At 48.1% G+C, this 27,381-nt stretch overlaps 1 protein-coding gene across 1 annotated transcript in view; it reads right to left on the reverse strand.

Moving 5' to 3' along the window:
• Positions 1 to 27,381, reverse strand: part of GALNT14 (polypeptide N-acetylgalactosaminyltransferase 14) — a 103,444-nt gene that overhangs the window by 36,584 nt on the left and 39,479 nt on the right. The window contains exon 3 of the mRNA XM_074820619.1: positions 7,512 to 7,610. Coding sequence (XP_074676720.1) covers positions 7,512 to 7,610 — 99 coding nt within the window. The remainder of the gene's footprint in view (positions 1 to 7,511; positions 7,611 to 27,381) is intronic.

Below are 27,381 nucleotides of genomic sequence, written 5' to 3' on the forward strand. Positions count from 1 at the left end.
AAGCCTCTGTCCCCTAAGCAACAGTCATGGTGGGAGCCCTAACAACCAGGGGCTGCCGTGGCCACCCTGGCATCACTAAGGCTTGCACCAAGCAGGGTCAGACAACACCGCCTTGCCAACGCCCACAGCCTGCACAAAGTATTGGCTGAATGCCCCTCCTCCTGCTGGGGCACACAGAGCAATTTAGATGTGCTGTTCCCACCTGTCAAGTGTTTTTTAATTATTATTATTAATAGGTTTGTTATTTTTAAAAAATCCCCATATGCGAGAGCTGAGTTCAGCAAATTACCGCAGCTGAGCGTCAGTACAGAGAGACAGGAGAGCAATATCATGCTCAATGGAATATTTAACAAGCGCTGATTGCCTGGAAACCTAACTTGGTGAAACCTGCAGGAAAGAAGCAGACTTGTAAAAAAGCCAGCAAAATAAATAAATAACCCGACGAGAGCAGGAGCAGGCAACTTGAGCATTCAAAGTTGCCTCCACCCTGTCTCCCCTAAATGCAGGGCTTAACTCTACAGGAAGGTGGTCGGTCACAAACGGGCTGATTCTGATTTTGCTGGTACCAGCAAGAATAACTCGACCAAAACTGCCGCACTGGGCTGTAGACTGAGACCTGGGCTCTAAGTGGTATTCAGTGCCTTGGAGGAATTCCCTCCAGGGCACCTCTTGAGGAAGAAAATCCAACATGGACTGTTTTCAAGGATGCTGGGATGGGGAGGTGTGCATCCCAGTCTCAGCTCAGCTGCAGGCTCACACTGTTTCCAGGTCAAGCCATTTGCTGCCATCTGCGTGCCTCAGGTTGCTACCCCATAAATCGGGGATGGTGTCCCCTGAATGCCCGTGATGGCCATCCATGGGATGCAGAGGGTTGACCAGAGCCAAGGGCGGAGAAGTCAGCATGCAGACGGATGAGGGAGGAACCTCCCCAAGGCTTGCCCCAGGTCCACAAACCATCATCCTTCCACGGGGTTAATGACAGACACCACCGTGGGTGACGCAGCATCCCCCGGCACTGCGAGCTGCCTCACCCCACGTCACCGCAGCCCTCTCCAAACATTTCCCTTGTGGGACTCACCCACCATGTGACACTTCCCCAAATCTCGAGTGAAAAAAGCCCTGGTGAGGGTGGTCCAAAAGTTGGGTCTACCCTAGCTCCAGGGGACCTGATGTCCACTGATTTCAGTTATTGCCCTTGCAAATCTGTGCACAGACACCTGCACACCCCAAAACTGCCGCTAAGGGCCACTTGATGCAGGCACAAAGAGATCCACAGCAAAGGCTGCAGTGCCACGACCGCAGCCCGCTTCCCAATGCAGCTGACAGCAAGCACGCTGGCTTTTCAGCAAAGCCAAATTCACGTCTCCAGTGCATTTTCTACCTGTGCTCTATTAATCACATGACAACACACCCATGCCGCTCGAAACACAGGAGATTATAAACACCCTCCTGCGGTGCTCCTCAGGGAGGATGGGAAAAAGAGGCACCAAATGCGGCATGTTTTCAATGTTACAGGGATTTATTTTTTCAGATAGACTATAAAAGCACTTTTAAAAATTCAAAGACAGCTTTTCTATTACTTGTGCCTTTGCTCAGCTTTGATTTCTTTTTAATACTTTATTTTCTTTCTTTATGTGTGTGCATGGCTTTTTTTCCTTTTATATGGGTAAAATCAGAAGAAAATTAAAATTATAGTGCTTTGAAGTCCTTCTGTTATTTATAGAATTTTTTTCCTGAAATCAAACATAGGTAGATATACTGCAGTGATGGGCATAATTTAACAAATCAAAACAGCTTTTAAGTTCTGTTGAGCCAGAGATCACAACACTTTCTCCCTTAAATCGTCAAAAGATCTGTTACCATCAGAATGAAAACTCATGCCTCTAGTCCAGGAAGTGCTTACGCTTATTCAACCCCATAAGACCAGATTTGCCGCTGAATTATCTTGAAAAGTTAATGCTGAAATTTTCTTTGTTTCAATGGATTTAGCAGACGTTATGCAGATGTAACCATGGAGAATTTTACCTTAAATTTCCATCATGAGGTCTTTCTTTCATCCTCCTCAACAATTTGTTGGGATACTTTTCTACCTACCCTGAAGTAAGCATTGGATTCAACAATTTCATCTCCAAATAAATACCAGTGCGAAAGTCACCCTGACGTGTAAGACATGGAAAATGTTTTGCGGGGAGAAGTTCAGCTCTTCTGATCAAAGGTCAGCATGTTTTTGGTCATCACCCAGAATATTCGTCGCTTTAGAGAGCTGACCGTGTACATCGATCCTCAGGAACTCGTGAACCCACTAATTCTCTCCATGGCAACATACTGGGACTTGTTAGGGGAAAAAAAACCCAACCTTTGGGAGTATAATAAAGTGTTGAAAGGGCCAAGGGTCACAATTATCAAAATCAGACCGAGAGTGTGGAGAAAAAATGCCCACCAAAATGAACTGCTTCAACAACCCAAAATGGCTAATTATGTAGGAAGAGAGACATCACACCAGGAATAACCATAATGAGCTTTGATTACACTGCGGCTTTCGCATTTTATTCTTTCAAATACCCACCAAGCTCTTTGAAATTCAAGAGTTCTCTTATGTTAACATCAAAAGGTAAAAGCGCATGGAGGGCTGTGTACTTAGTCACCGCGAGAGATGATTAGCAAATTAAGGAAAAAAAAAAAAGTCCAGGGTTTAAGCAAAAAGAAAAAAAAATACTCAGCACAAAGTGCTAATTATACAGTTTCTGCGCAACACCTGGCTTGTTTTTGCTTCTTTAATCAGACCCATTTCAGTTATGGCGCAGACTCTATATGGTGCCGCCGCTACCTAAGGAAGAGGCGGCACCTCTGTGTCAGATGTGTTTGGATGCAGACAAGATAGAGGCATGAGGGGAAGATGAGAGGTGCTGGCTGTCCAGGACATCGCTTCTCTTACTTACGAGCACTGGAAAATTAAAGGCATGATATTCCCCCTGCTAATTAATAAGCTAAATATTTGATGCGGTATTCACAGCACTCGCATCAGGACTTTTGCCAAAGGATGTGTTTTGGTTTGTCAGTGAGAGGTAAATAATTAAGTTTCCCTATTCCTGTTCTGAGCTCACCAGCTGCATGTTTGAAGAATAAATAAATAAAGACCACTCATCAGAGTAAATGGGACTGGCTCACCCTCTACCCAGCAGGTCGCTGGCATGACAGCCTCCTACGCTCCTTTTCTGTCCAGCCTGCACCAGTGCTGACCGGCCATCAAGCTCCCAAAATTGCCTTGCTGGAGAAAGTCACAGCATGGTGGTCACCGAGGGTCCCGGAGCAGAGCCTCACCCCAGGCTGCCTGCAGCTCTGCCTCCCTCAGCCCTGCTGCCAGGGCAGGCAGCGTTTCTCTCCCCACTGCTCCCAGGGATGCTTCCAGGGATGGGGCACGCACCAAGCCTTGCTCCCTGCGGACCTCGGCATGGGATGCCACACTGCATTGAGCCCTGAAAGCACAACTGGTCCCCCAGCAGTGGCCGCATCTCGGCACATGAGCATGCCGATACCTGCAGAGGAGGGACAGCAAAGGAAAAGGGATGAAATTCTCATAAGCAAGCCATGGAGTAGATCCCCCTAACCACACAGGGCTACAAGATGGGGAGGCAGTATCACCCATCGCTGTCAAGGGTCCCAGCACCCAGCCCAGCCCCAGGTGACGGGAAGCATGTGCTTTCCCTGCCACGCTCCTCCTTCTCCTCCAGTGACGCTATGACCTTGGGGACATCCTTAAACTCTCCCTCTGGAGGAGCCGGGCAGCTATTGCTGGGCAGTGAGCTGGATTCCCTTCCTAAATCCAGACTAGCACAGGATGGAAAGAGAGGAAAGAAGAACTTGTATTTTTTAAAAGATGCCTCTGTATTGCTTATTCTCTCCCTTGCTTCTGCCTTCCCTCCTTGAATTTACTTAACATGGTCTCACCCCTGTACTGTTGGAGACTCTCACCACCTTTAACGCACTGAGCCCTGGAGCTTGAAATATGCGATACCGAACTGTGGGGGATAAGAAATTTGCCCAACGTTATTTGAAAAGTGGGTGGCTGAAACAACAACCCAAGGGTAGCTTCTTCACTGTCTGCACTGTAAAAAAAAAACCAAACAACAAAACAACAAAACCAAAACTCTCAAGAGCCACTTTGCTATTCACCATTTCCTCCTTTCTGGCCTCTTCTCCCCTTTTCTATTTCCTTTTCTCATGACACCCATCCCCTACTACCTGGACACTTGTATGTATTCACAAGCATAGTTACATACTCATTTATAAACGCTGACTACACCATTTGCAGAGTTTGGGGCATTCGATTAATTTAGCTTTTTTTTTTTTTTTTCCTCCTCATTTTCTTCCAGCTGGCAAATGGTCAGAGAAAAGATCATGAAACTTTTAAATTAATACATTATTCAACACAGTCCACTAGCTTTTCTCAATAGCTCTGACAATGCAAATTGTTCATAAATGAGCTGTCCCAAACGCTTGCAATGTGACTTGCGTAAGGGGTGCTGTGGAGGCCACGTGTTGATGCCTCTGTTTCACGGGTCTGAGCACGCACATCCTCATCAAGAGCCACATGCAACAGACTGAGCCTGCAATACCGCTCGGCCTCAGCACTCGGTGAGCAATAAAGCTCTCAAGCACCTAGGAAGAGCATAGGAATAGCAAAATCCCTCCTGCTCATCATGTATGTGGTCCGTTCTGCAAGAGCTGATTTCCAACCCTGCTAGAGGGTGCCATCGCCAGCACTTCCCTCTGCCACTCCTCCACGTTTACATGGGGTCCTGTAAGAAGTGCTCCCTTTAGGTGGTTGGTGCCCCATCACCCAAGGCTTTGGACAAGCCAAACAATGTCCCTTTGCCCTGTTTCTTGCTCCTGCCATGGTGGTTAACTGAGAACATTCATTTTGCAATGAGGCTGGAAAATCCAACTTGCTGGAACTCAGGAAACCAGGTTTGCAACCCAAAATCTTCCACCAGCCACAGACAAATCACCTCTGTTCTTCAGTCTGTCTACCTGTCACCTGGGTTATACCAAGAGCTCACGGTGGAGATGTGCTGGTGAGAACAGGGTCAAAGAGGTCCCCATTTTACTCACTGCTGTGCTCAAAGTGCTTGGAGACACTTGGCCACAGACTGCTCCAAAAGGCACAAAGTAGTGTCAGGAGGACAGAGTTTGTTTTGACTGGCCATGGAAAATGATCCATGTTGTTACAGTCACCATGGGATGGAGTTATCTGGAAGATCTAATTAAACTAAGCATTTGCGAAGTGAGTGGGGGAAAGCCAGAGCAGTCACAAGGCATGGCAAATTAACCTACAGAGGTTGAAGAGGCAGATGAGCTCTCAACTGGGTCCAAAACCAGGCAGGGAGATGGCAATATATGCACAATCATGGCTGGAGAGGAGCAGGGCAGGAGCCACGTAACCAGGATGACTTGCCACCAAGGGCTGGTATCTCTAGGGCTGGTTGGATCAAAGCAAGCTTCCGAGTAATGTGTCAAGGAGGAAAATGGTGAACCCTGACGCCAGGAGGCCACCTCCAAACCAGGGGGACCAGAAGAAGGAGGGTCAGCTCAGGAGAGCTTAGGATATCAGCCCAGGCAGAGGCAGGGAAGATGGGGACCGAAGTTGTCCCGATCAACCAACTAGTTCCTCACTGCCCAGGTTTGCCTCTGAGCTGCAGTTCAGTGGGATGCTCCATAGGGCTCTGGATCCATTTGGAGATCACTCTCCAGGGAAGAGGGCTAAGAAGCATCCCCAGAACTGAGGAAAACTTCCCCACAGGCAAAACACAAGTGCCAGGGCACACGAGTGGGGAGGAACAATGCACAGTGGGGAAGCTGTGGTAGAAATCACCAGAACCAGGTAAAGAAGGCAGTAAAGCCAACTAATCAAGTCAAACAAAGAGAACAAGAGGAACAAGGAAGAAAGTCTTTTTATAGCTGGAAATCAGAAGTTCCAGAGGACAATATCCTGGAGGAAGAAGGAAAAATTCAAACTACCTGTATTTCTGCCCATACTATCATTGCAATGGACACTAATGAAGCCAGATATGAGGGATCCAGGCATCAGAGATATATCATGGGTCTAACATCTCTCGTGTGACAACATCAGTCACGATCATACCTGCCAGGATAGTCAAGTGCTGAGTTATGGGGAGAAATGAGATTAAAGTCCATCCCTGCACATTACATGTCATAAACATCCTGTATCTCAGGGGCTAGAGGACTGCACTTGGCTTTGCCTTACCACCTCTGTTACAATGGGTTCTGGAGGATGGTAAACCCATGCAAGGCACTGTAAAGATAAAAGAGAAGGTCCAGGATCAAGGAACTGGTACACAGCACCAAGTGGCAGTGCTATGACACCCAAAATCCACACACCCTAGAGAGAAAAAGCGGTGATATATTATTAAGTGTGAAGTGAAGGAGATGGGACTGGGCATGAAACCATAAAGCAAAGCAGAAATTCAATTTCAGGACTGTCAGACTCACTTGTGGCACTGGGTGCATTAACCTGAGGAAGGACGCTCTTTGCAGAAAAGAGCCCAACAAGAACATGACAGTGAACAGGGCACAGCTGAAGTCTCCCCCCGGCCAGCAAACCCAGTCTGACCAGTACTGACGATGGCAAGAGGTCCCTGGGGATGCCAGGGTTTAACTGACAAGGTTTGCAGCAGGACACAAACCTTCACTATTGTGGGCATGAAACCCACCTGCAGAACACTTACTACTGGCGCAGAGCAGAGCACACCTAAGCTTGCTACAGAGGAACCCATCAGCTGAGACCTGGAGATAGACCCCTCGAAGGCCACTAAATCTTCCTACAAGGGAACTTGCAGATTCAAGGCACACATTGGGATTAGACGCTGATTTCAAAAAACTGCGATGAAAATGAAACCTTTAGTCTATCCACTACAGCAAAACATGGCCAAGAACAAACGAACAAATGAAGGAATGGCCACATGCCCAGAGCGCTCTACCGTGTATCCAGAGGAGCACAGAAACTGCCTTTGAAAATCTAGTCTGCGTGTGCACCATTAGGACTTCTCAATTAGCAAGCCTTTCTGGCACTCGATGGATCACCGGAGAAGCTCAAACAGCAGTACCAGAGCAGACATCTGCAGAATAGCTGTCTCTAGAGGACTGGCACAAAATACAGCTGAGCACTGCTACCCAGCTGGATATAAAACCTCTTATTGCAGACTCTGTCTAATCTTCTGCCACTCCCCCAACAGCACCCCATGCTAGATCCTGCAAAGGGAGCACAGCTACTTACTTTCCTGAGCATCCCACTGTAAAACCCACTTCTCAGAGACCAGCTTTCACACTAATTTCTCCCATAATCATTTGAGACCATAGCTGGAAGGTCCACTCCTGTCGCTGCAGTGAGTGCAAACAGATTCTGCCTTTATCCACAAAAACCTCTAGCCCACTCACCCTTTTTTAAGAGTGTTTATAAATAAGAGCATTTCCAGCCAACTAGGAGCTCTTACCTCCGAATCGTCCTTAGCAGGGTCGACCTGGCCTCGTTGTGGAAGGTGATGATGACGCTGGTTGGCGGGAGGTCCTGGCGATAGTGCAAAGTTGTACACCTGGGGAGGGAGAAAGAGGAAAAGGCCACTCAGGCGCTGGAATTCAAAGTGGGAGCTCAATTCATTAATGCAGGCAGCAGAGTTCATCAGTAGATGGTCCTCCAGCCGCTATTAAAAAAAAAAAAAAGAGAAGTTTTTCTGCATGAATCCTTTCTGAAGGAGTCCTGAAACTGTCAAGTCAGTCACTGAGGATTAAAGCAGCAAAAAGAGCTTAACTGTCATTAATAGGAAGGGATAAGAAAGGAGGCACCCAGCTTGCAGCCTTTTTCTCTAACCATTGCTTCCCAGCTAGCACACCCTCTTGGTGCCATCAGCCTCCCCCACCAACAGGTAGTGGGAAGAGTGCCTTTTTTATACCAGTTAGGGCTATGCCACATTCAGCAAAGATGCTCCTTGCTGATGTTAGCATGATAGGGTCAGAAACGAGTCCTTCGTGCCAAAGGTAAGGCACAGGTGAGGTGCTTGCAGAAGGCCAGCTGCAAGTCTTATGCTGCCTCAGTGGCTTTGTGAGCTTCATGGGGCTTTCGGTGTCATCCCAGAAGTACTGGGTTATCATCATAAGGTTTTTTCCTTTCTTAAACTGAGGCAAGAGCCCAAGCACTCTCACACCCACCCAGCTGGGGGCACTGGCAGAGCATCATTGCAGATCCAGCTCCAAGCCGCCTCACTCCCACCTCCCAAGGCAGCAATTTCCACCAGCCGGCTGCAAGGTAAGCCAAGTTCTGTTTCTAAATTGATTGTTTCCTTATTCATTCTGCCTTAATGGCATAACCTGACTTCAGGGGAGATTGGGATTTAAAACTTTCCAAGCCAGCCTGCAGAAGGTAAAAAACCACAACTGCAACCACAGCCCCTGCTGCCTTCTTCCCAGGAGGAAATGTCGTAGACTCTGTAATTACTTTGACCTTTAGGTGATGAAATATGTGGCTTTTATAGACTGACGCCAACATATTCCTAGCCCAGGAAATCCAGATACACCTCTTACATCCGTGCTGCTCTTTCCAGGTCCCTGTCAGCCCCTGTGATGACCTTAAGATGACACACCAATGACAGGAGGGCACCCATGTCCAGACTGAGGAGCTCCCCATCACGGCTGTCATGCCCCTTCCCATCCACACACCACTCGCCTGCTCTTGTGTCACTGCCCCAGGTGCTACCACTACCGTCCTCAAATGAAGCAGGAAAGAGGACTGAGCAACAACTTTTTCAAGAAATCATCAGTTTGCTCCCCCAAAGCTCTGGACCACAGTATCTGCAAAGTGAAGTAAAAACCGAGGGTTTCTGAATTACTAAAGAGCACTGGGTCATGCCCTGAGCTGCTTGTCTGGGTTACTGTAGCCCCTTGCATCATCCGGTAACCAACTTCAGCTGAGCTTTCCCAACCTGATATGATGAGAAAGAAGCTGCTGCTGTTGCTTGGCGCCTTTTTTGCCAGGCCCAGGCTCAGCTCTAGCTTGCTTTGTGGAGCTTCAGGGACAGACTATGACAATTGCTCTCTCTGTGCTATTTACACACCATTATCTCCTAACCGTTCTCAGATGCATGCCCCTCCACCCACTTGTGGCATCAGGAGGGGTTCTGTGGAGTAAACAAGGGAAGCTATTTCTGGAAAAGAACAAAAGAGGGTGAAAAATACAAAGTCATCAATACTTTCCTTATGTTACTACAATAGTTAAGGAGCTAATAAATAAAGCTGCAGCGGATGTGTGCTGTATCACCCACCGGTGGGAGTGCCGGGGATACTGCACGCTGGCTGAGCCTGCCAGTGGTATGATGAAGGCTCCTCGTGTGTGACAAGGACTTGTTTTTAAAACTCCAAATGTCTATGCACTAGATCAGTCTAATGAGACAAAGTGCATGCGGGAAACACTGAAATGTCATATACAAGCACCTTCAGAGCTTGGTCACTGGCTCTGTGACTCACCCCTGACTTCTGCCTAATGAGGCCTGTTGCATCCCAAAGATGGGAACAATGACTGCGCTGCTGCTGCGGAGCAGACAGGGACTCAGCAGCACCCCCAGCCTCGCTTTGCCTCTCTTACCAGCACTGCAACACAGGTCGGCCTCACCTCCCCAAAAACAAGCCCAAAAAGGGTTCGGCTGAACTACTGCATCTGCCAGGGCTCCTCTGTGGTCCCTATGTGACCCTGACTCTGCCCTTGCCCAGGATTTTACCTCTGGGCCCTTCTTTCAGGAGCCCTCACAAAGTTTCCTCCAGTTGGTCCCTTATTTTTTTTTCCCTTCCTCCCCCAGTGTAACTGCAGCTAAACATCCTAGCTCCCCACAAGGCAGATTTCAGTTTAAGTTGTTGACTACAAGTGGGTTTTTGGCACTTGCTTAGGTAATAAAAACCACAGCTTGGAAAAGCATTAAATCCAGCACGTCCAGAATTATTTTGTGTGACAATTACATCTGGGGTAATTTCAATTTAATACCTCACTGCAAGTGAAAATTGCAGCATGCAGCCCTAAAATTGCTGTAATAATGAAAATAAACCCACTAAGAGCTGCCTGTGCTACCGCAGGCTGTCACTGGATAAACGTTTTGTGCTGCTTATGGTATTTCATAGGTCACCCAATTGCCAACAAGAAAAAAACCAAAAACAACACCCACAACATTTTCAGGAAACCAATGAAAGTTTGAGGGGTGGTTTTTTTAAGAATTTTTTTTTAAAAAAAAGAAAAGTAAAAAATAGTAATAACTGCGTTGCTTATATTTGCAGTGTGCTAAAACTCACTGGTTGAAGTCATTTAAAGTTTCAAGCTTTGAAAACTTGCAGCAGACCTGGGGACCAATCTTAGCACAGCAAGTGCTAGCAGGAATGCTGCCAGGCTGAACCGCCTGCAACGTGGGCTGCTCCACCAGCTCACAGCATCTGGGGGGCCAAAAGAAGACAGAAGCTTGGCTGGCCTGCCCTAAAAACCCCAGAGAGAGCAGCCAGCCATAGGAACAATTATTATTTCCTCCTGCAAATTCAGAAGTCAAACTTTCATTTGATGGGAAGTTTCTCTTTGCTGTTTTAAGGTTATTTCCCATTCAAATTTGAAATAATTTCAGAATCAGAAAGTTATGAAAGGGGTATTCTGGCTGCAGACATCTTAAAGATCACCCTTGGAAAATCCCAGCCTGGACTGGCTGTTCTCCATACTTCCTTCAGGGTGGAAGGAGCAGCACATCTCATCTCTGTGTTCCCAATACGCTGTTAACAGCTCAGGAATAAATTATGGTGTACCCATTTGCAGGGACAGGGAGCAGACAGCTGGAGACCTGCACTCATTGCAGGAATTGCAAAGCCCTTCTGCAAAGTTACAAACTTTGGACACTCCAGTGTTCCTCACAGACCTCCAAAGTCCCTCGCTTTGAAGACTTTTTTCTCAAGTTCCTTCTACCCTTGTGCTCATGGTGAGCAATGGGATATCACACCCTGATGGCCTCTACACACAGCTACCGCTGCATCCCTAGAGGTCCTTCTGATGAGGCAACAAATGCCCACTCCCATGGCATTTCAACCTGTTTTACATTTAAAATGGCAGACTAAACTCATAGTGCCCCTCACCAAACCAAAGTCCACCTTGGAAACACCATTACGCAGCACAATGGTAAAGACTGATGGTGTGAACAGGGATGGACCCTGTTCTTCAACTCCTCCTGGTCTACCCCTGGGCTCATCCAAAGCGTGTTTTCTCCTTGACATCTGCCATCAGATGCCCACTGAGCTGCGCCATGTCTCCTGAAACCCACCTCTCATGCTCACCCTCTCCTGTGCCTTGTTAACTTCCTTCAAGAGATGATTATCCTCATCCCGCTCCCCCAGCTTCCCCTGCCAGGCTTCTGCTCATTTCTCTTTTCTGCTTCAACGGTCATCACTTGCCAACAGCTCTGCTTTGAATTTTTAACGTTTTCCATGAAGTCCAAACTCTCCCGCAACACAGCTCACCACTTCCAAAGCACTCTCTGCATATTTATTTTGAACAGCCAGCCACATCAGACAGAGCTACAGCATCTTTGAACTCCCTCCTGGCTCCTCTCTTCTTCTTGGAAACATGTGGGAGAGCAGTCTCATCACCACACATCTAAACCACAAGTATTTGGGTTTGTCTCCACACTGTGCACTCACAGGGCTCTCCCTCTCACATCAACCCAGAGGACAGGGACCTGTCATCAGAAACAGTATGGGTTCACACCACCACTGATGGGCAAACCTATAAGCACTGTGGGTTTCAGATGACATTCCTTGAGTCTGACTAGCTCTGCAAGCTTCATGGCTCTCTTGAGTGAAGACACAGGCAAGAGTCATGTCACAGCAGTGCAACTACCACGAGCTGCAAGTTATAGACTGGGGCACTTCACCAGAAGCAGAGAAGAACTTGGTGGAGAAAGGGGAAAAACATAAAAAGTCCTTTTAGCTCACAGAAAAAGTGAACTAAATTACAAAAATCTCCACTGCAACTTCAAAGAAGAGTTAATATTAATGTCAAAGCTCTCAGCTCACACCCACACCGGGAGAAATCTTGCTAACCTGGTGCACACCTCAGAAGGGACTCAGTCAGTCAGGACCAGAGCAAGCCTCTGCTCCAGCCTGGCCTTGGGCTGGACCAAGACATCCATGCCTGGGGGAAGCCTCTACAGCTTTGTTCAGGCTACACACCAGTCAGTCAATGACTACCTTGCAGGGACCGTGCTGTCACACCACACCCATCCAGAGAGACAGAGCAGCAGGGGAAGTTCAGGAGAAAGACCAGAGATGCTAAGAACATGTCTACCTTAACAAAGGGACAGAAGCCAGTCTGCTTCTGGAAATGGGTGACAGTCCAGGAAAGAAAATAAAAGACAGCTTTCTTCTACCATTTTTCTTTCTTATCATGAAAACCAGCTCAGCCCTCTCTGGTTTTTGCTGCTTCGCCTAACTATTGCAGCCGGGTGTCCTTGGTGTAATCACTGCAATTCCTCCCTCTAGGACCCCAGAGGAAACTGGAGTAAGTTTTGACAACCAACCCGGTGTGAAAAATGATTCCCTCAGAGGAAAATGAAAATTTCTGCCCTAGGGAGTGAGGAAGCCACCCACTGTATGCAAGCAAATAGTTGCCAGTGGGAAGGAAGAGATTAGAACTCCAGCTGCCTTGCCCTGGCCCATAGCGAATGTGTCCAGGCTTCACACACCTGCAGGAACAGCAGGAGACGCAGGCACCCTGGTCATACCTCTCAGGACAATCTCTCAGCATGGCATAGCCCCCAGCCCGTGGGAGATCATTGTGCCTAAAGCCTGTGTTCAATCTGAAGCAAAATTACAGGTGACTTCCATGAAAATGCTCTAAAAATAGGGACCCTGGACATGTTGTGATTTACAGCTATATAGCAGTGTATGTGCCAGCTCCTATGGAATTTAATGAGTTCATATAGCTTACTGCTGGACAGGACCATGCACTGTCTCACCTGACCTCTGGGTAACACGGTCTCTGGCATTTTTCCCAGTTATTTGTGCATTTTTCAGTTATCCATGCATTAAGCCCAATGACTTGTGTCTGACTGCAGAGTACCTTTCAAAAAATCATTACTTCATGCCCTCCAGAGATGGAAAATCCAAGAAGCACTGTTCAAATTACAGTCAATGTGTCAGTCTCATACGACAGTATAAATGGGATACAACAATTCACTATTTGCATAACCACATAGAGTGGTCAGTGGCATTTTTCATGACATTCCCTTCCCATCACCACCCTTGTGTCTTCTTGGTTCTTCCCCAGCCATCCTTTCTGCACGTTATCTCAAAATATTTTCTCACTCAGCTTTGAGAGGCCTTCAAAATCCTACTTTGTCTTCTCAAGGTATGTCAGTACCTCATCCTCCTTCTGTGGGTATGCTTTGCGCCCCCTCGATCAGGATGAGGCTGCCAAATAGAGGGCTGACCACAGTCTGCCTTCCTGCACATCTCCAGCACCACGAAGCACCACATGCACCGGCTGGCACCTGGGGTCATGCCAGGGGACAGCTGCTAGCAGCGAGCAGGCTGCTTGCAAATCCTGCACTTGGGGTCAGGTCTGGGACAAAGACCTACTGAGAAAGCTCTAGGGTTTTCTCCATAACGCCAAGAGCTTTGATGCTGACCACACCACCAGGACACACCACAATTTGAGCATGAACGTCGCTGCTCAGAGCACATATGTGGCCTTTGTAGCACAATAGGAAGAGCGAGGATTGCCACCAGCTACAGACCCTCTTGCATCTATCCTGGTCCTGCAGATCCACCTCCGGCTGGCCATGACTGTGGGCAGGTTGGTGCTACTGAAATACCAAAAGGCCTAGAGCAAAGAAAGGCTGAAAAACCAGGTGGAAGGTGGAGGACTCTGGAAAGCAGTCGTGCCAAAAGGGAAGAAGAAGGGACAAGGAGTCAGATGTCAGCTGACAATACCACATGATTGCAGGGAATGCCAGCTCAAGTTTGGCTTGACAAAGTGAAAAAAAACCCTTGAGAAAGGTAGGTAGGATTTCGCTGTGCTGGACTGGCATGCGCCTCCTCAGGTTTGCATTCCCAAAAAGGGACTGAAAAATCCACAGGGTGGCATGCACCAGCCTCAGGGGCTGCTGGGGCTGGGAGAAACGGAGGCAATCCAAAAGGAAGAATCCCCAGCTGAGCAGACAACTTGGGGGTGTGCAAAAGCTTGAGCAAGGGTCAGGAGGGACATCTGCAACAAATATCGAATGGTGGTTAGCATCAGAGCTGACAAGGAATTATTTCACAGGCTTTAACTGGATGTAATAGGATAAAACTGTAAGGAAGACCATCAGGAAAACACTGCCAGTGTGCTGAACCAGTTCTGGCTGCAGATTAGACTCCCAGAGGAAGCTGTCCAAGTCCCCGCCTCTCCCCTCCCCAGCACATGCTACCGCAAAAATACTAGAAAACAGGCAAAAGAGAAGAGCCATCCAGAAGGCAGGAGAGGATGCAGCCGCTGATGAAATAGGACTTCTCAGCTTCTGTGTTCTTCTGAAGTCGATGTGCTACCATGAATGTGATGGTCACAGCTAGTGCTTGCCTGAAGGCAAGAAGCTCCAAGCCGTGGCAGGGGACCACCACACATGCTGCTCACCAGGGCAGGGACCTGCAAACAGGAACCCAGGTTCAACTGAACTGCGGGTTGACCTGAGAAGGTCAGCCTTCTTGGATTGACCAAGAAGGACATTTTTCTACACATCTTCTGGAAATTTAAACAGTGCTATATTTGACTAGTGCACAATTAGTATTTCCTCTAACTCACTGCCTCTTTCAGTCTCCTTCTTTCTTTTCCCTGCAAGATAGATATCTAAAAAATTAATCAAACAGCTAAATTTGAAGAAAGGGAAAAATGCAAGAAGGCAAAAATAACCTTCTGTGCACATGACATGCTGCTGCCTGAAAACCTCAAAACTGATGAGATGATGCATTTATAATTTATTAAAAATTTGCTGGATTGTGGTCTTTGGAAAAGGGGAGGGGAAAAAAAAAAGAGAACCTACTAAAAAGGAAGGAGAGAATAGCACGGCTGCATTTAAAAACAAGTTAAACCAGATTGTGTGTCTTGATTTTCAAAGCAGCTCATGAATAATTCAGACTTCTAGGGCCCTCCACACAGACTTCGGGTCTGTCTTGCTTCTTGACTCCCCCCACCCTTCCTTTTTCAGAAATGAGGCAAAAAGAAAAAATACAGAACAAAAATGAAAAAAAAGAAAAGAAAAAAAAAAAAAGACCCTTCTTCGTTTTTTAAATCATGGCCAAATTTCTAATGCCAGTTTTACTGAAATACGAGACCTGACATCAAAGGTTTTCACCTGGTGAAAGTAAAAGCAAAATCTGGCACCTTGCACCTTCCCGGAAAGGCACCAATCCTTTATTAAAGATATTTAGAAGCCCGGTCAACCTGAAATTACATTTCAGAGGGTCAGAACCATGAATGTAAAGATTCATTAGTGAGGACGCTTTCTGACCAGAGCTTCCTGGCACCACGTGGCAAATCAAAGCAGAGAAAGTCCCCATCCCCACAACGCATCCTTAGTCATAACTGAAGAAGCACAAACCCAGCTCCATGCTGTGATAGCTTAAAAAACACTTTAAGCATGCAGGGATCTGCAGTGCTTACAGCAAACATCTACCCAAATGGCCCTGAAGCATTGCCTGTGATTGCCCTTTTGCTACAGTTGATGGAGTAGGACTTTAAGGCACTGGGTAGCTGAAAAAACAAACAAGAGTTTGATGTAAGAAACTGTCTCATGGCCTTAATTATCAATAGTAGCGAGCCTCAGAGAATTAGTTCCATTGCTTACTAATACTCAACTTCGATTTCAGCCTACGCAAACATATTGGGTCAATAGAAATACCGAGACAAGCACGAAAGTTAAACAAACAACTTCATTCTGTCAGAATTACTTGGAGCAAGTTATCAAAGTAATCGATGGCATGTAATAACTATAAGACAAGTGGTCAATATGTTATAGCAGTCAAAGGCAGAGGATGGCTCTAGCAAAGAGTGATCAATGACACCCCGGGAATGCTGAAGCACCTGGTGATGAAGCGACGTCCATCATGAAGTCACCAGCCGGCCTCGGTACAGCTCAGGTGGGCGCTGCATCACTCCCTACAAAGGACACCAAGACAAGGCTTTCTCTTTCATATAAAAACCCCAGGATCCTCTTTGTCCAGTGCAGGGAAGGAGGCAAATGGAATGTAAAGAGGACACCCCATGCCTCCATGGATTGACCAGTGGTGACACACCCACCCTAGGGGCCATGGCCGGAGCTGCAGTCGCTCCTGGTCTTTCAGAGACCCCCATCCCCCCCTCCAGTGGGAAGAAGCCCTCTCCCTGGCACAGTGACTGTCACAGCAATACCATGTCCTCCCACCGGTGGTTCCTGCAGCTGCCGACGCGCGTCGCGGCATCACTTCCACTCCAGCACATCGTTTGTTCCAGAGGAGCGCAATGTGTACTTTTCATCTGATACTCAAAATCACTTGTTTTTAAATACAGCCTGTCATTTTTAGATGACTAGAAATGTCAAAAACATTTGAGATCTAAATGAAATTTCTTCCTTTTCAGGATGAGAAAAACAGATCCCTTTGGCCTTAAGTTTTCCTTTATTTTTACTTTTAGATTCACTGACAGTTTTGCTTTTGGTTTATCCTGAAATCGCTATCTCCTGGCTTTTCTTTTTCTTAAGTAACCAAAGAACCAGAACACAGTTATTCACTCAGCTCTGCTGAGCCCTGTCCACCTGCACAGCCTCCAAATTCAGGCTCCAGAGATGTGGCACTGACAACACAGACATAAACCAGGTGTGGGGAGCAGACTGAATCCCACCATCCCCTGTTTCCATTTCTGGCTTCAGCCTCTCAAACAAAAGCAGCAGTGCCAGTGCCTGGACGTCCCTCACCTTGAAATGGAGCAGTTCATCCTCAGAGCACAGTGACTGGCAGGTCACTGTCTTTCATTAAATTCCCAGCTCTCCCCCCTCCCTGTCCCCCATCGTGACAGGGACTCACAGAAAGATCACTCCACCACAGACAGATATCTGGGGAACGAGCTTTTATCTCTGGGTGAATGTGTCGCAAAAGTGGAGCTAATTAACTGGGGCTCTGTTTTTGAAAAAGGTTAATATTTTATCACATGTCTTCTGTCTTGAGGAATAATTAGCCCTGGCAGTACTAGCTCTGCTGGTTCCCAAGGGACTGAGCGAAAGACTGAAGGCTGGAGAGAGACACGTGGTATTGATGGATAGACAGAATCTCAACTCTGGGCTAACAGTACATCCAACCAGCAGTTACTTCTCAACACAAACTAACCTTCCGTAGAATATCAACAGAAGCAAAAACCTGCTCCAAAGGCTGTATATGTTCTGCTTGTCCTATTCTATGCCCTTAGGTACAGGGGATGCTTTAAACCAAGGCACTGTCACTCAGCCAAGGACTTCACAGTTCTGGCACTGGAGCACAGCACCACCACCAGTGCCAGATCTGAGGCAGTCTCTTCCCTCGTTGCTCCGATGCCCCGGTTTACATAATGAGAGGGAAAATTTACACAATGAGAGGGAAATCCCAGGAAATCCCTGGAGCACATGTCATACGATGAGCGGCTGAGGGAACTGGGGTTGTTTAGTCTGGAGAAGAGGAGGCTGAGGGGAGACCTCATCACCCTCTACAACTACCTGAAAGGAGGCTGCAGAGAGCTGGGGATGAGCCTCTTTAACCAAGTAACAAGCGATAGGACAAGAGGTAATGGCCTCAAATTGCGCCAGGGAAGGTTTAGACTGGATATTAGGAAGTATTTCTTTACAGAATGGGTTGTTAGGCATTGGAATGGGCTGATCAGGGAGGTGGTGGAGTCCCCATCCCTGGAGGTGTTTAAGAGTAAAGTTGACTTAGCGCTTAGGGATATGGTGTAGTTGGGAACTGTCAGTGTTAGGTCAATGGTTGGACTGGATGATCTTCAAGGTCTTTTCCAACCTAGACGATTCTGTGATTCTGTGAGTTATCCTAACTCTTCCATCCCAACAACAAACCTGTTCTCATGGGAGGAACCAACCGTTGAACTGCTGAAACAAACTCCCATGGGGACTGTGGCGAAGAAGATCCCCCCAGTGCTGGCACAGCAGTCCTCACTGGGGAGTACAGGACACAGCATCTCGCCACAAGGCTGCTACAGACAGGGCTGGGATGCAAGCAGAGTAAATGGAGGAACTGGAAAAGGATGAGGGAAGGGTCATTTCAGATCGACCAGAACTATTTTGTGCATGCATTTTTCTTGGCAAAATGTAATGGTCCAGGTAGGTGGCGAATTTCCAAAATGAAATCAAAACTGTCTCATGGGAAAACAAAACCAAAATAACTTCGGTGAAGGAAAGCTATCACTTGGGGAGGGGGGAGAAACTGTTTCAAGCTTTTCTTCTCTCTGAAACACCAATTTTTGGCAAGCAAAAGGTTAGTCCAAACAAAATAAAGGTGTTCTCCAGGGAAGGGACAGCTGGAACGGAGGCTGTGCTTGCTCCTGAGTGAGATCCTTTGACTCTTCTCAGAAGGATGCCTGTCCCGTGTGGATGCTCTTCCTACCCATTGAGGCACTGTGGGGCTGGAGCAAAGGACAGCTTGGAGAAACAGAACACAGCAGGAAGAAATTTAATATTATACCATGGTGCTTGCTGGAAGAGTCCAGAGTCACCCCCACAGCCAAGAGCCAGGCTCTGAGACACCAAGGTCCTACAGGCTCCCCCGCTACCCATGCTGCTGATCCCCTTTGCCCTGCAGACACTTTTAGCTGAGAACACAGCTCAGCAACCATTTCTGCTCATTGTGCAGACAGGTGCCTTAACTCACACTCCTAGCACAGCTCTTTCAGATACAACTAGCTTTGCCCTCAGAAAAAAAATGAATAACACAGTCACTTAACTGACACATCCCCCTGCATTCAAAACACCCGCCTATACATTTCCATCAGCTCCTCATATAGTCTAGCTCACTCCTCAGTTCCTTCCCAAGAGTTGCCCTCATACTTCTCACTCAAGACAGAGAAAAGGAGGGGGGAGGAACAGCACTACAAATCCACTGCTGCAGAATAATCACTGTCACATTTGCCATTTCCCTACAGCATCCATGATTGAGACACAGCCAACCCTGCTCCTGAAGAAACACCAGCCTCCCTGTGCCCCTGCCCCAGCATCCCTTCCAGCACCATTTTTAATTAAAGCCCCTTTTCTCTAGGCAGCCCCTTGTGATACAAAACTGCAGCATCTCACAGCACTTCAAATCCTGCCCCCTTGGTGACTGCAACATCTAGCACCAGAGCCTGTGACTCCAGGGCATGATTTGCAATCTGGGATCAAGGTGAACTGCAGTCCAAAACCTGAGCAGAGCCACTGTGCTGCCAGGGTGAGGAAGACATAGCACCTCCAAAACCAACGGGGTGGCAGTCCTTTTGCTCTGATGCAGTTACCCTCTGCCTCTGCCAAGGAGGTGATGTTGACTGCCTTGAGCCACCATCTCCAGCTCCAGGGAGCAATTAGGCACAGCTTGGAGGGCAGAGCAGCATCACAGGCTGCCTCAGACATCAGAGAAAAATCCAGCGTTGGGTTACTACCGCAGCACTTGAAAGCCTCTCTTCTCCCCAGGGAGGTCTGCACAAGTCACGCAGGGCAGTTCAGATGTCACTGAGGCCCAGGGAACACACTGACTCCCGGGACAAGCAATGGTAGAGACAACATGGACCATGGCAGAAGCCCTGTCACATCTGAGGAGGGAAGAATGGTCTCTTCAGGACAAGTGGATGTTGGGATGATGGTTTGGCCAAGGATAGCCCCCAGCTCAGACACAGGCAGCCATCTCAGGGGAGATGCAACTCCTCTCAGTGCTGAAGCTCACCATAATCCCATTTCATGCAGACCCTTCTCATCAACTCTTCCTTCTGCCCACCCCATTAAAAAAACCCAAAAAGTTTCAAAAGAGGACATTACATAGAAAGATATTTGAAAAGGATCATCACATTCGTCAACCTCTGTCCCCTGAAGCCACCAGACCCTGTCTCAGGAGACATCAGGTCTAGCTGGCCTGCTCCTCAAGCCCTCCATCTTCTGGCAGGCTGCCCCATGGGCCACCAGACAATAAACAGGGGGCAGCAAATGTCACAGACACTGTCACACATTGGGGTGGCCACAGCCATTCCCAGTATGGGGACTTGGACACACACCAGCTGTTTCCCAGGACCATGCGTTTCCAGTTCACAGCCAGTGAGTCCCCTGAGAGACCCATCATGCTTCTTGTGTGAGCTCTCCAGAAGCAGTAGGTGCAGTTATCGGAAAGAGGCACCTTACCAACATCTTACCAGGTGTCCCTACATCTGTGCAAGACGTCAACTCCAGCAGAAGCAGGAGAACATGAAACACTGTTTTTCTGCAGCGCTAAAATGGTCCCATTAATATTTTTCTCCACTTTCACAGAGTGGAGACTCGGTGAGATTTTTGTCTCTGACTGAGTTTTCACAAGTCTTAGGAAAGAGAAAAGTTTGAGACTTCAGTTCCAGCTTGAAACGAGGAGTCAGGTCACTTATTTTTTCTCAATTTTTTCCCCAATGTTCTCTGACCAGAAGTCTGGATAGATCGCAGCCCTGCAGTCTAGGCAGAATTTAGCCAGGACCACCTTCTCTTCTGTGAGGAATGTCAAAGCGGATGGTCATGGTCAGTCCTCCAGTGAGTTTAGGCATCCCTAGCAGTAAACACTTCAAATCATGGGTCCTATTCTCTCAGAGAAACGCACATAAACCAAGAAACTCTCTACTGGAAGAAGTGAAGCAGTTTTGGATTTACACAAATGTAAAGGAAAAAAAAAAAAGTGCAGTTCTGTATGCGTAGCATATTCCGAAACACCAGGGACTAAGAAGTGCATGGGAACAGGGAAAAGACAAGGTGCTGCCTACAGCCAGGCAATTAAGGCTTTCTCCTTTGCTGATGTGGACTGTAAGTCTGGCCAGTTGACATGAGGGAACTCCGTCTTTACAGCAGTCTTGGATGGATGCAGTGCTAAGGCCACCACATCCTCACACTGGATGCACTGCAGAGGATGCACAGTGAAAAGCAGGGCATGAAAACAGCTGCAGAGCCCCAGCAGCATGAAAAGCTGGTACTGAAACGTGGTGGGGACTGTGCTGCCGTCTAAGCAACCCAACCATTGGCAAAGCCTTCCAATGTCAAGCCAAAAAAGATACCTGAGCACGGTAGTTAAGTGCAACAATCTTAGGTGATGAACCCCAGAAAAGGAGATGAAGGAACTCCCCTCACTGCTGTCCCACCAAGAATGGGAGGCCACCAAACATATCAACATCATCCAAGCAGCAGCACAAACTCTTGCTTATTAATCACATGGATAAAGGTCTCAGCAGCCCTCCAACAGGATGACCCCACGGTGGTGTACAGATCTGAACACAGATTTGCTACTGACATAACGATCAATCCTAGAAAACATGGCAGGCAGCAAGGACAGGAGGCTTTAGCAAGCACGCTTCAATGTGCACCTACCCCTCCTCCCATTTAAATGCACTTGCTATGAGTGACTGGAGAATTGGGCCCACAGTGTCTGCAAAACAGGAGAGATATGGGTAACACAAGTGCTACAAGGACTGCTACTTAGGCAACTTCAAAGCCTGTTACACAAACACAGGCAGCTGGGGGAGAAGAACTACATATTACATGCACTGCAATCAAGGTTTGTAAATTATGTCAGGTCTTACAAAACGCTGGGCCAAGCCTGAGAGGCAGGAGTCCCAGAGGGCTCAGTCATTTCTGCAATGAGAGAGAAACCTGGTCTGACTTCATAGATGACCCTGCTTTGAGCAGGAGGCAGGATCAGAGACCTCCTGTGGTCTCTTTCAGCCTGAACTATTCTATGATCTTATGAAGTGCCTGTTTCTGATTAATAGCTGTCTTGCTTTCCCTGCTTAACTGCCAACAATTGCAAATCCCAATACTCCTTGTTCTTTGTGGTACCTGAAAACAATCCCTCTGGGTTTTGATCATAATACTTGTTCCTCAAACCTCCTTCAAGTTCAAATTCACCCAGAAGACCAAGTGCAAAATGCCACTATGTGTGGTGAGCACTCCAGATGGACCGAATCTATGAAGTGCAGAACTGAGATTTTTTTGAGTGAAAGACTCAGGTTTTGGCCCACCTATAGTCATAGGTGGGTCAGGTTTAGCCAACAGGCACACGAAAGCCAGTGTTGGCCCAGAAGCAATGGGCAACAGACTGGCCATCACAAATATCAGATGCTAGTATAGCTGTCTGACAGGGGCTGGGACACCAAAATAACTAGTGCATGCTAGTGTGGGGGACACAGTGCACACCCTTACTCAAACTACACCTCACCCTTAAGTCTTTGGCCAGGCACGACCGCCCCAGTTTGCATCCTCTACGTTGTACTTTGGGCTTCACACTTCAGTTCATTCAAAAGCCTCATCTCTCCAGCAACACATAGGTCAAAACTGTGAGTGACAGCTGGTATAAACTAGCACAAAGCTACAGACAGTGGGTTTTGATATGGGGAGCTCCACACTGGGTCTTTAGTTAGCAGATAACAAATTTTCCCAGCTAGGGGAACTGACTGTGCTAGTAACTTAACTGTATAGCAAAGGTCTGAATTCTTGGAGGGCTGAAGAGCCTGAAAACAGGATAACTACGATGAGAAGAGATAACAACAACAGTTCCCTAAAAAATAAAATAAATCCTAGCATCACACGATGATTCCCTCTTACACAGATGGTACAGCTGGATCTCAAATGGACGATCAGTGGTTGGTGATAGTGCACGGAGAGCGAGCTGGATCCCCAAAGTTGTCTCTGACTTTCAGCTGCCCAACTGCATTAATAGAAGCTACAGAACATATTAAGATATTTTCTTTCACATTGCTAACCTGTGCTAGCTAAGCAAAGGGTTACCAAGCTACACAGCAGAGGCATGAGCAAGTCTCTCTCTGAAGACACTGCCCAGCCCATGAAAGTTTCAAATTTAGGTCACAAAAGCCAGCTGATTGACAGCAGAAACAAAACCTTGGCCAATCCAGGTGGTTCTAGTTTATCCCCAAGACACATGCCAGCCCCTGCTCTACTTGATGGACTGTTCTCGTATCTTCATCCCCAGAGATCTCAACCTAAGGAGGTGATGGAAAAACACAGTGTCGAGCACTAACCTCTTGGGGTCTGCTGTCCAAGAGATGGAAGCAATCACGCTGTTTCCTAATGGAGACACTTTAATCTCAAATGTGTTTTCCACCGCTCATTTGTGTAACTGCTTGCCTGCAGGGTCATGGCTGTGCTCTTGCCTGTCATTAGAAATAAGGGGACCAAGACCAAAGGCAGGGGGATCCCAGATGTTCTCTTACTCAGCTAATTCAGCCTCAGAGTATGCTCTGGAGGCAAGAGATCTAGGGACAGCCCTTGCGCATACAGGACTTTGCCCAAATGTGATAAATCTTATTTTGTAATGAAATCACAAATACCCTGGCTCTGCCCAGAGAACAGTGTAACAGCTGGAATAACAAATCAAGGGACAGAAAAACTCTTTGGGATATTGCTGGCAGTCACACAGCAGCTAATAACGAACCCCAAAATCAAGAGACCCATACCCTCTTGCATCCAGCCCCGCAGCCCACACAAGGTGCTGCCAGCCCGCTCTCCCCAGGGTGTCACACACTTCTCATGGGGGAGCACCCACACAGGGACCCCCAGCCCACACAAGAGGGTGCAGGACAGAGCAAGGCCAGCAGCACACACATGTGGCTGCATGATGACACCTCCTCCAGCTTTCTCTATCACTGACTTTCAGCTGCCCAACTGCTTTACTAGAAGCTACAGAACATATTAAGTTCTGAGTCTGGAGATGTGGCAGCATTTGAGCACTCCCTCTCCCCCACTTTCCTCACCTGGCTCCTTCCTTTACATCTTAGACTGTACAGCTCCATCCATCCTCATGGACAGAGGTTCCTCCACCCCCACCACTCTCAGGGCACCTCTGCTCCGAGATGCCCCAGCTCCCTGCTGTCCCACCACCCCTCTGCCCCAAGCAGATGCACCCAGCAGAATCAGGTGCAGGGAGACCACGTGCACACACACCTGTCCCCACGCCACTTCTTGCCCTGGTCTACAACACAGCGCATCCAGAGTCAGCAACCCGCAAGACACTGCCTGAATAAGCAAATTTTAAAAATAACAGAATCCCTCGGGACTTTGTCTGCATTACACAGGAAACTGGATTAGCTCAGCTACAATCCAGAGGCCACAGTGAGAAACGTATGGACTCAGCAAAGGGAAAGGCAGCAACAGACCAGGAAAACCTCTAGGTTCGGTTCTGCTCTCAAGGTCCATCTGGGTAATGCCCCTGCAAACCTTCCCTCGAATTCAAAGGGCGTCTGGCCACTGCTAGGTACCTACCTGCTTCTGCAGGTCTGATGTTCAGGTACCATTGAGGATGGCAGAGCAGAGCAGAGACCCACCTCTGTCCTGCCTGTGAAATAAGATGGGCTTTTCCACACATGTCATTCTCCAGACATTAAGTTTGAGGACTCTGAAGAAACCAGGCAAGAAAAATATGATGCCTAAATCCCTATGTGGGGTTTTATGCATTTCTAGCTGCTGAGACCCAGTGTTCATCTTGATTTATCTCAAAGCGGTTTGGTCTAGTGGGCAAGGAAGTTAAAGGAGGACAAGGCAACGCGAGAAGTCCAAGGGGATCATAAACATGCTAAGCCAAAGGCAATGCTGTCAAAATCTACTTTTCTCCTCTTCAACTCTTCACTTCCAAGAAGATATTACAATATTTTCAGTGCACTTGACTGCTTTCCACTCCTGGGATACAGTCATCAAGTCAGCCAAAAACAGAGCCACTTCAAAAGCTGCATGAGATACAGCTGCCCTCACGCAATCTGCACGTGGACATCTACACACACTTTCACATGCCGTGCGCCAAATGTGTTCGCATGGGACACAGGGACACGTGGAAGGTGTGCAGAGGCAGAGATGCACACACAGCCCCATGGGCCCGTGTACACAGGTACCACACCTGGCACAGGCAGGACCACCCTGGGGACAATGTGTTCCTCCTGGCCATCCCCCTGCACAGCACAGTGAGGTATTTTCAACTACCCCAACTAGAGCTGCTCCAACATAATGCTGAATGTGCAGCCTCTGCACCCTTGGGATGCGCACTGCAATTAACGGGTAAAAATAACACTGCAGTGTGTAGTGCTTCAGGGCTGAAATCCTGGCTTTTCTGGACCTTGAGAACTCAAAACAGCAGCTCTCTGCCACAGGGTAACATCACACCCATCACCTCTTCCCATCCCTCCATCCCTACGAGCAGATCCACCAACCAGTCCTGGGCAGCTCTCCCACCCAACAGATGCTCTCCAGCTGGCACCACACTGCAGTTTGAGTGAGGAAACCTGGAGGAAGTCTTACGGTGTGTGTTGTTCCTCACAAAGGGAACAGGACAGACTGTGAGGGCAGAGCTTTTCTAGGGGGCACAGGTTGGCATGACCAGGCCGCTGGGCTGCCAGAATGCTCTCATCTTCACCAGACAACGCAATGCCTGATCTTCGTATCTGCCAGTATCCCTGCCAGCCTCGCATTTCAATCACAACTTGATTTTAGCAGCTGCTTTCTCTCTCTCAGACACGCACATACGCACACAAATGCACCCCGTCAAGCAGCTGTAAAATTCAAGCTTAGCTGGGTAGGTAGGGCCTCTTGTAAAGCATTTGGGACTCAGGGAGGGAGGGAGCTTCAAAAATTCAGAGTATTATTGCCTTAGGCCAGGATTTGAGAGGGCTCCCTCCCTGGCCCCCTTGCTCTACCCGCTCTTGAGACAGCACTTCTAAACACATATTGGCGCTGTGGAGGAAAAAAGCAAGACAAATAGAGGAAAACAGGCAGCAGGGGATGCCTGAGGCTGGCTGGCATGATTTGAAATAGCTAGAGAAGTCTGCTGGAGGCTCTTACCTCTCCTCCAGCCATTACCCTCTCATCTACTCTCCTTGTCCCTTATTCCACCTCTTTGCCACCGTCAGCGAGCACAAATCCCAGCTCAGGTTGGTGCTGGCCACGACTCGTGGTCCCAGCCTAGCCTGGCAGCCACAACAGCATCTGCACATCTATTAAACCTAACGGAGCGTTTGGGAGGCGGAGGTCAGCCTAAGCAGCATATGGAGCAACCGTGTGGTGAATACCGGCCTCCCTGGGAGCTGTCTGCCACAGATGGAAAAAGCCCAGGAGCCATCACGACGAAATCTTCTGGCTGGGGGTGACGCATCTTCCCTGTCGGCTTTCCAAGCTGCTGAGCAATACTGGAAACCTCAGCTCCTCTCCCCCTGTGTGTGCGCCTGGCACTGACTCACTCGCTGACGTTTTGGTCCTGCGGTTTGCCGGTGGGAGTTGCAGAAGGTGGGATGTGGCGATGAGGTAATCCCAATGGCATGTGGCTACCACAGCGGAGGCAGACTAGCCACCCACTCCAGAGGCATGAGCTGGTTGCACATGATGTGGACATGCCCACTGGATCTGGATCCAGCCTGCTGCTGTGGTCACAGGCATTTTTTAACCTTGATTCTTGGTGGGGATGGAATACAACCACCATGGGACCATACATGGTCTTCTCCTGGAGAAAGACATCCCTTCACATGGTCCAAGAGCTTAGTCATTGTGCAACCAGGAACACAGTTAATGGCAGGGAAATGCAGGCAGGTCACCAGCAGCAATGCTTCAGCTGTGAGATCTTCCAGGCCAAGGGACATGACGTGGCCCATGGAAGCCATGGCATTTCCCCAGCTGAAATCACCCGCAAATCGAGCACAGGCTTTCAGCCCTGCACTGGCTGGAGGCAGGCAAGGGGAACCACCATGGTTTCTCCAGCTCTGATTCCTTGCAGCACTGTGATTCCTCTCCATCTGAAACTATTCCACTGGCTGCAATTTAAAAACAAAATCAATCCAACAAACATTGCTAAGCAACTGTCTTTCAGTGCCACATCCTACCCCGCCAAAAATATTTGCCCTCTCCATGACCTTCTGGCAAGGAGCTTGCTGCTCAGACTTTGCCAGATTTTGTATATTCAGCTATTGCTGGCAAGTCCAGATACTTGTCTGGATTAGCAAAGAAAACTCCAGGAAATCTGCAACCATCCTGGTGAAAAACACCCCACAGAGAGGCTCTGAGGAGCAGCACTCCCACATCCCGGGTACTAGGATCAGGACTGCGAGGTGCTGGTCTCAGG

Source organism: Strix aluco, chromosome 3 (genome assembly GCF_031877795.1).
Source record: "Strix aluco isolate bStrAlu1 chromosome 3, bStrAlu1.hap1, whole genome shotgun sequence".
NCBI classification, from domain to species: Eukaryota; Metazoa; Chordata; class Aves; order Strigiformes; family Strigidae; genus Strix; species Strix aluco.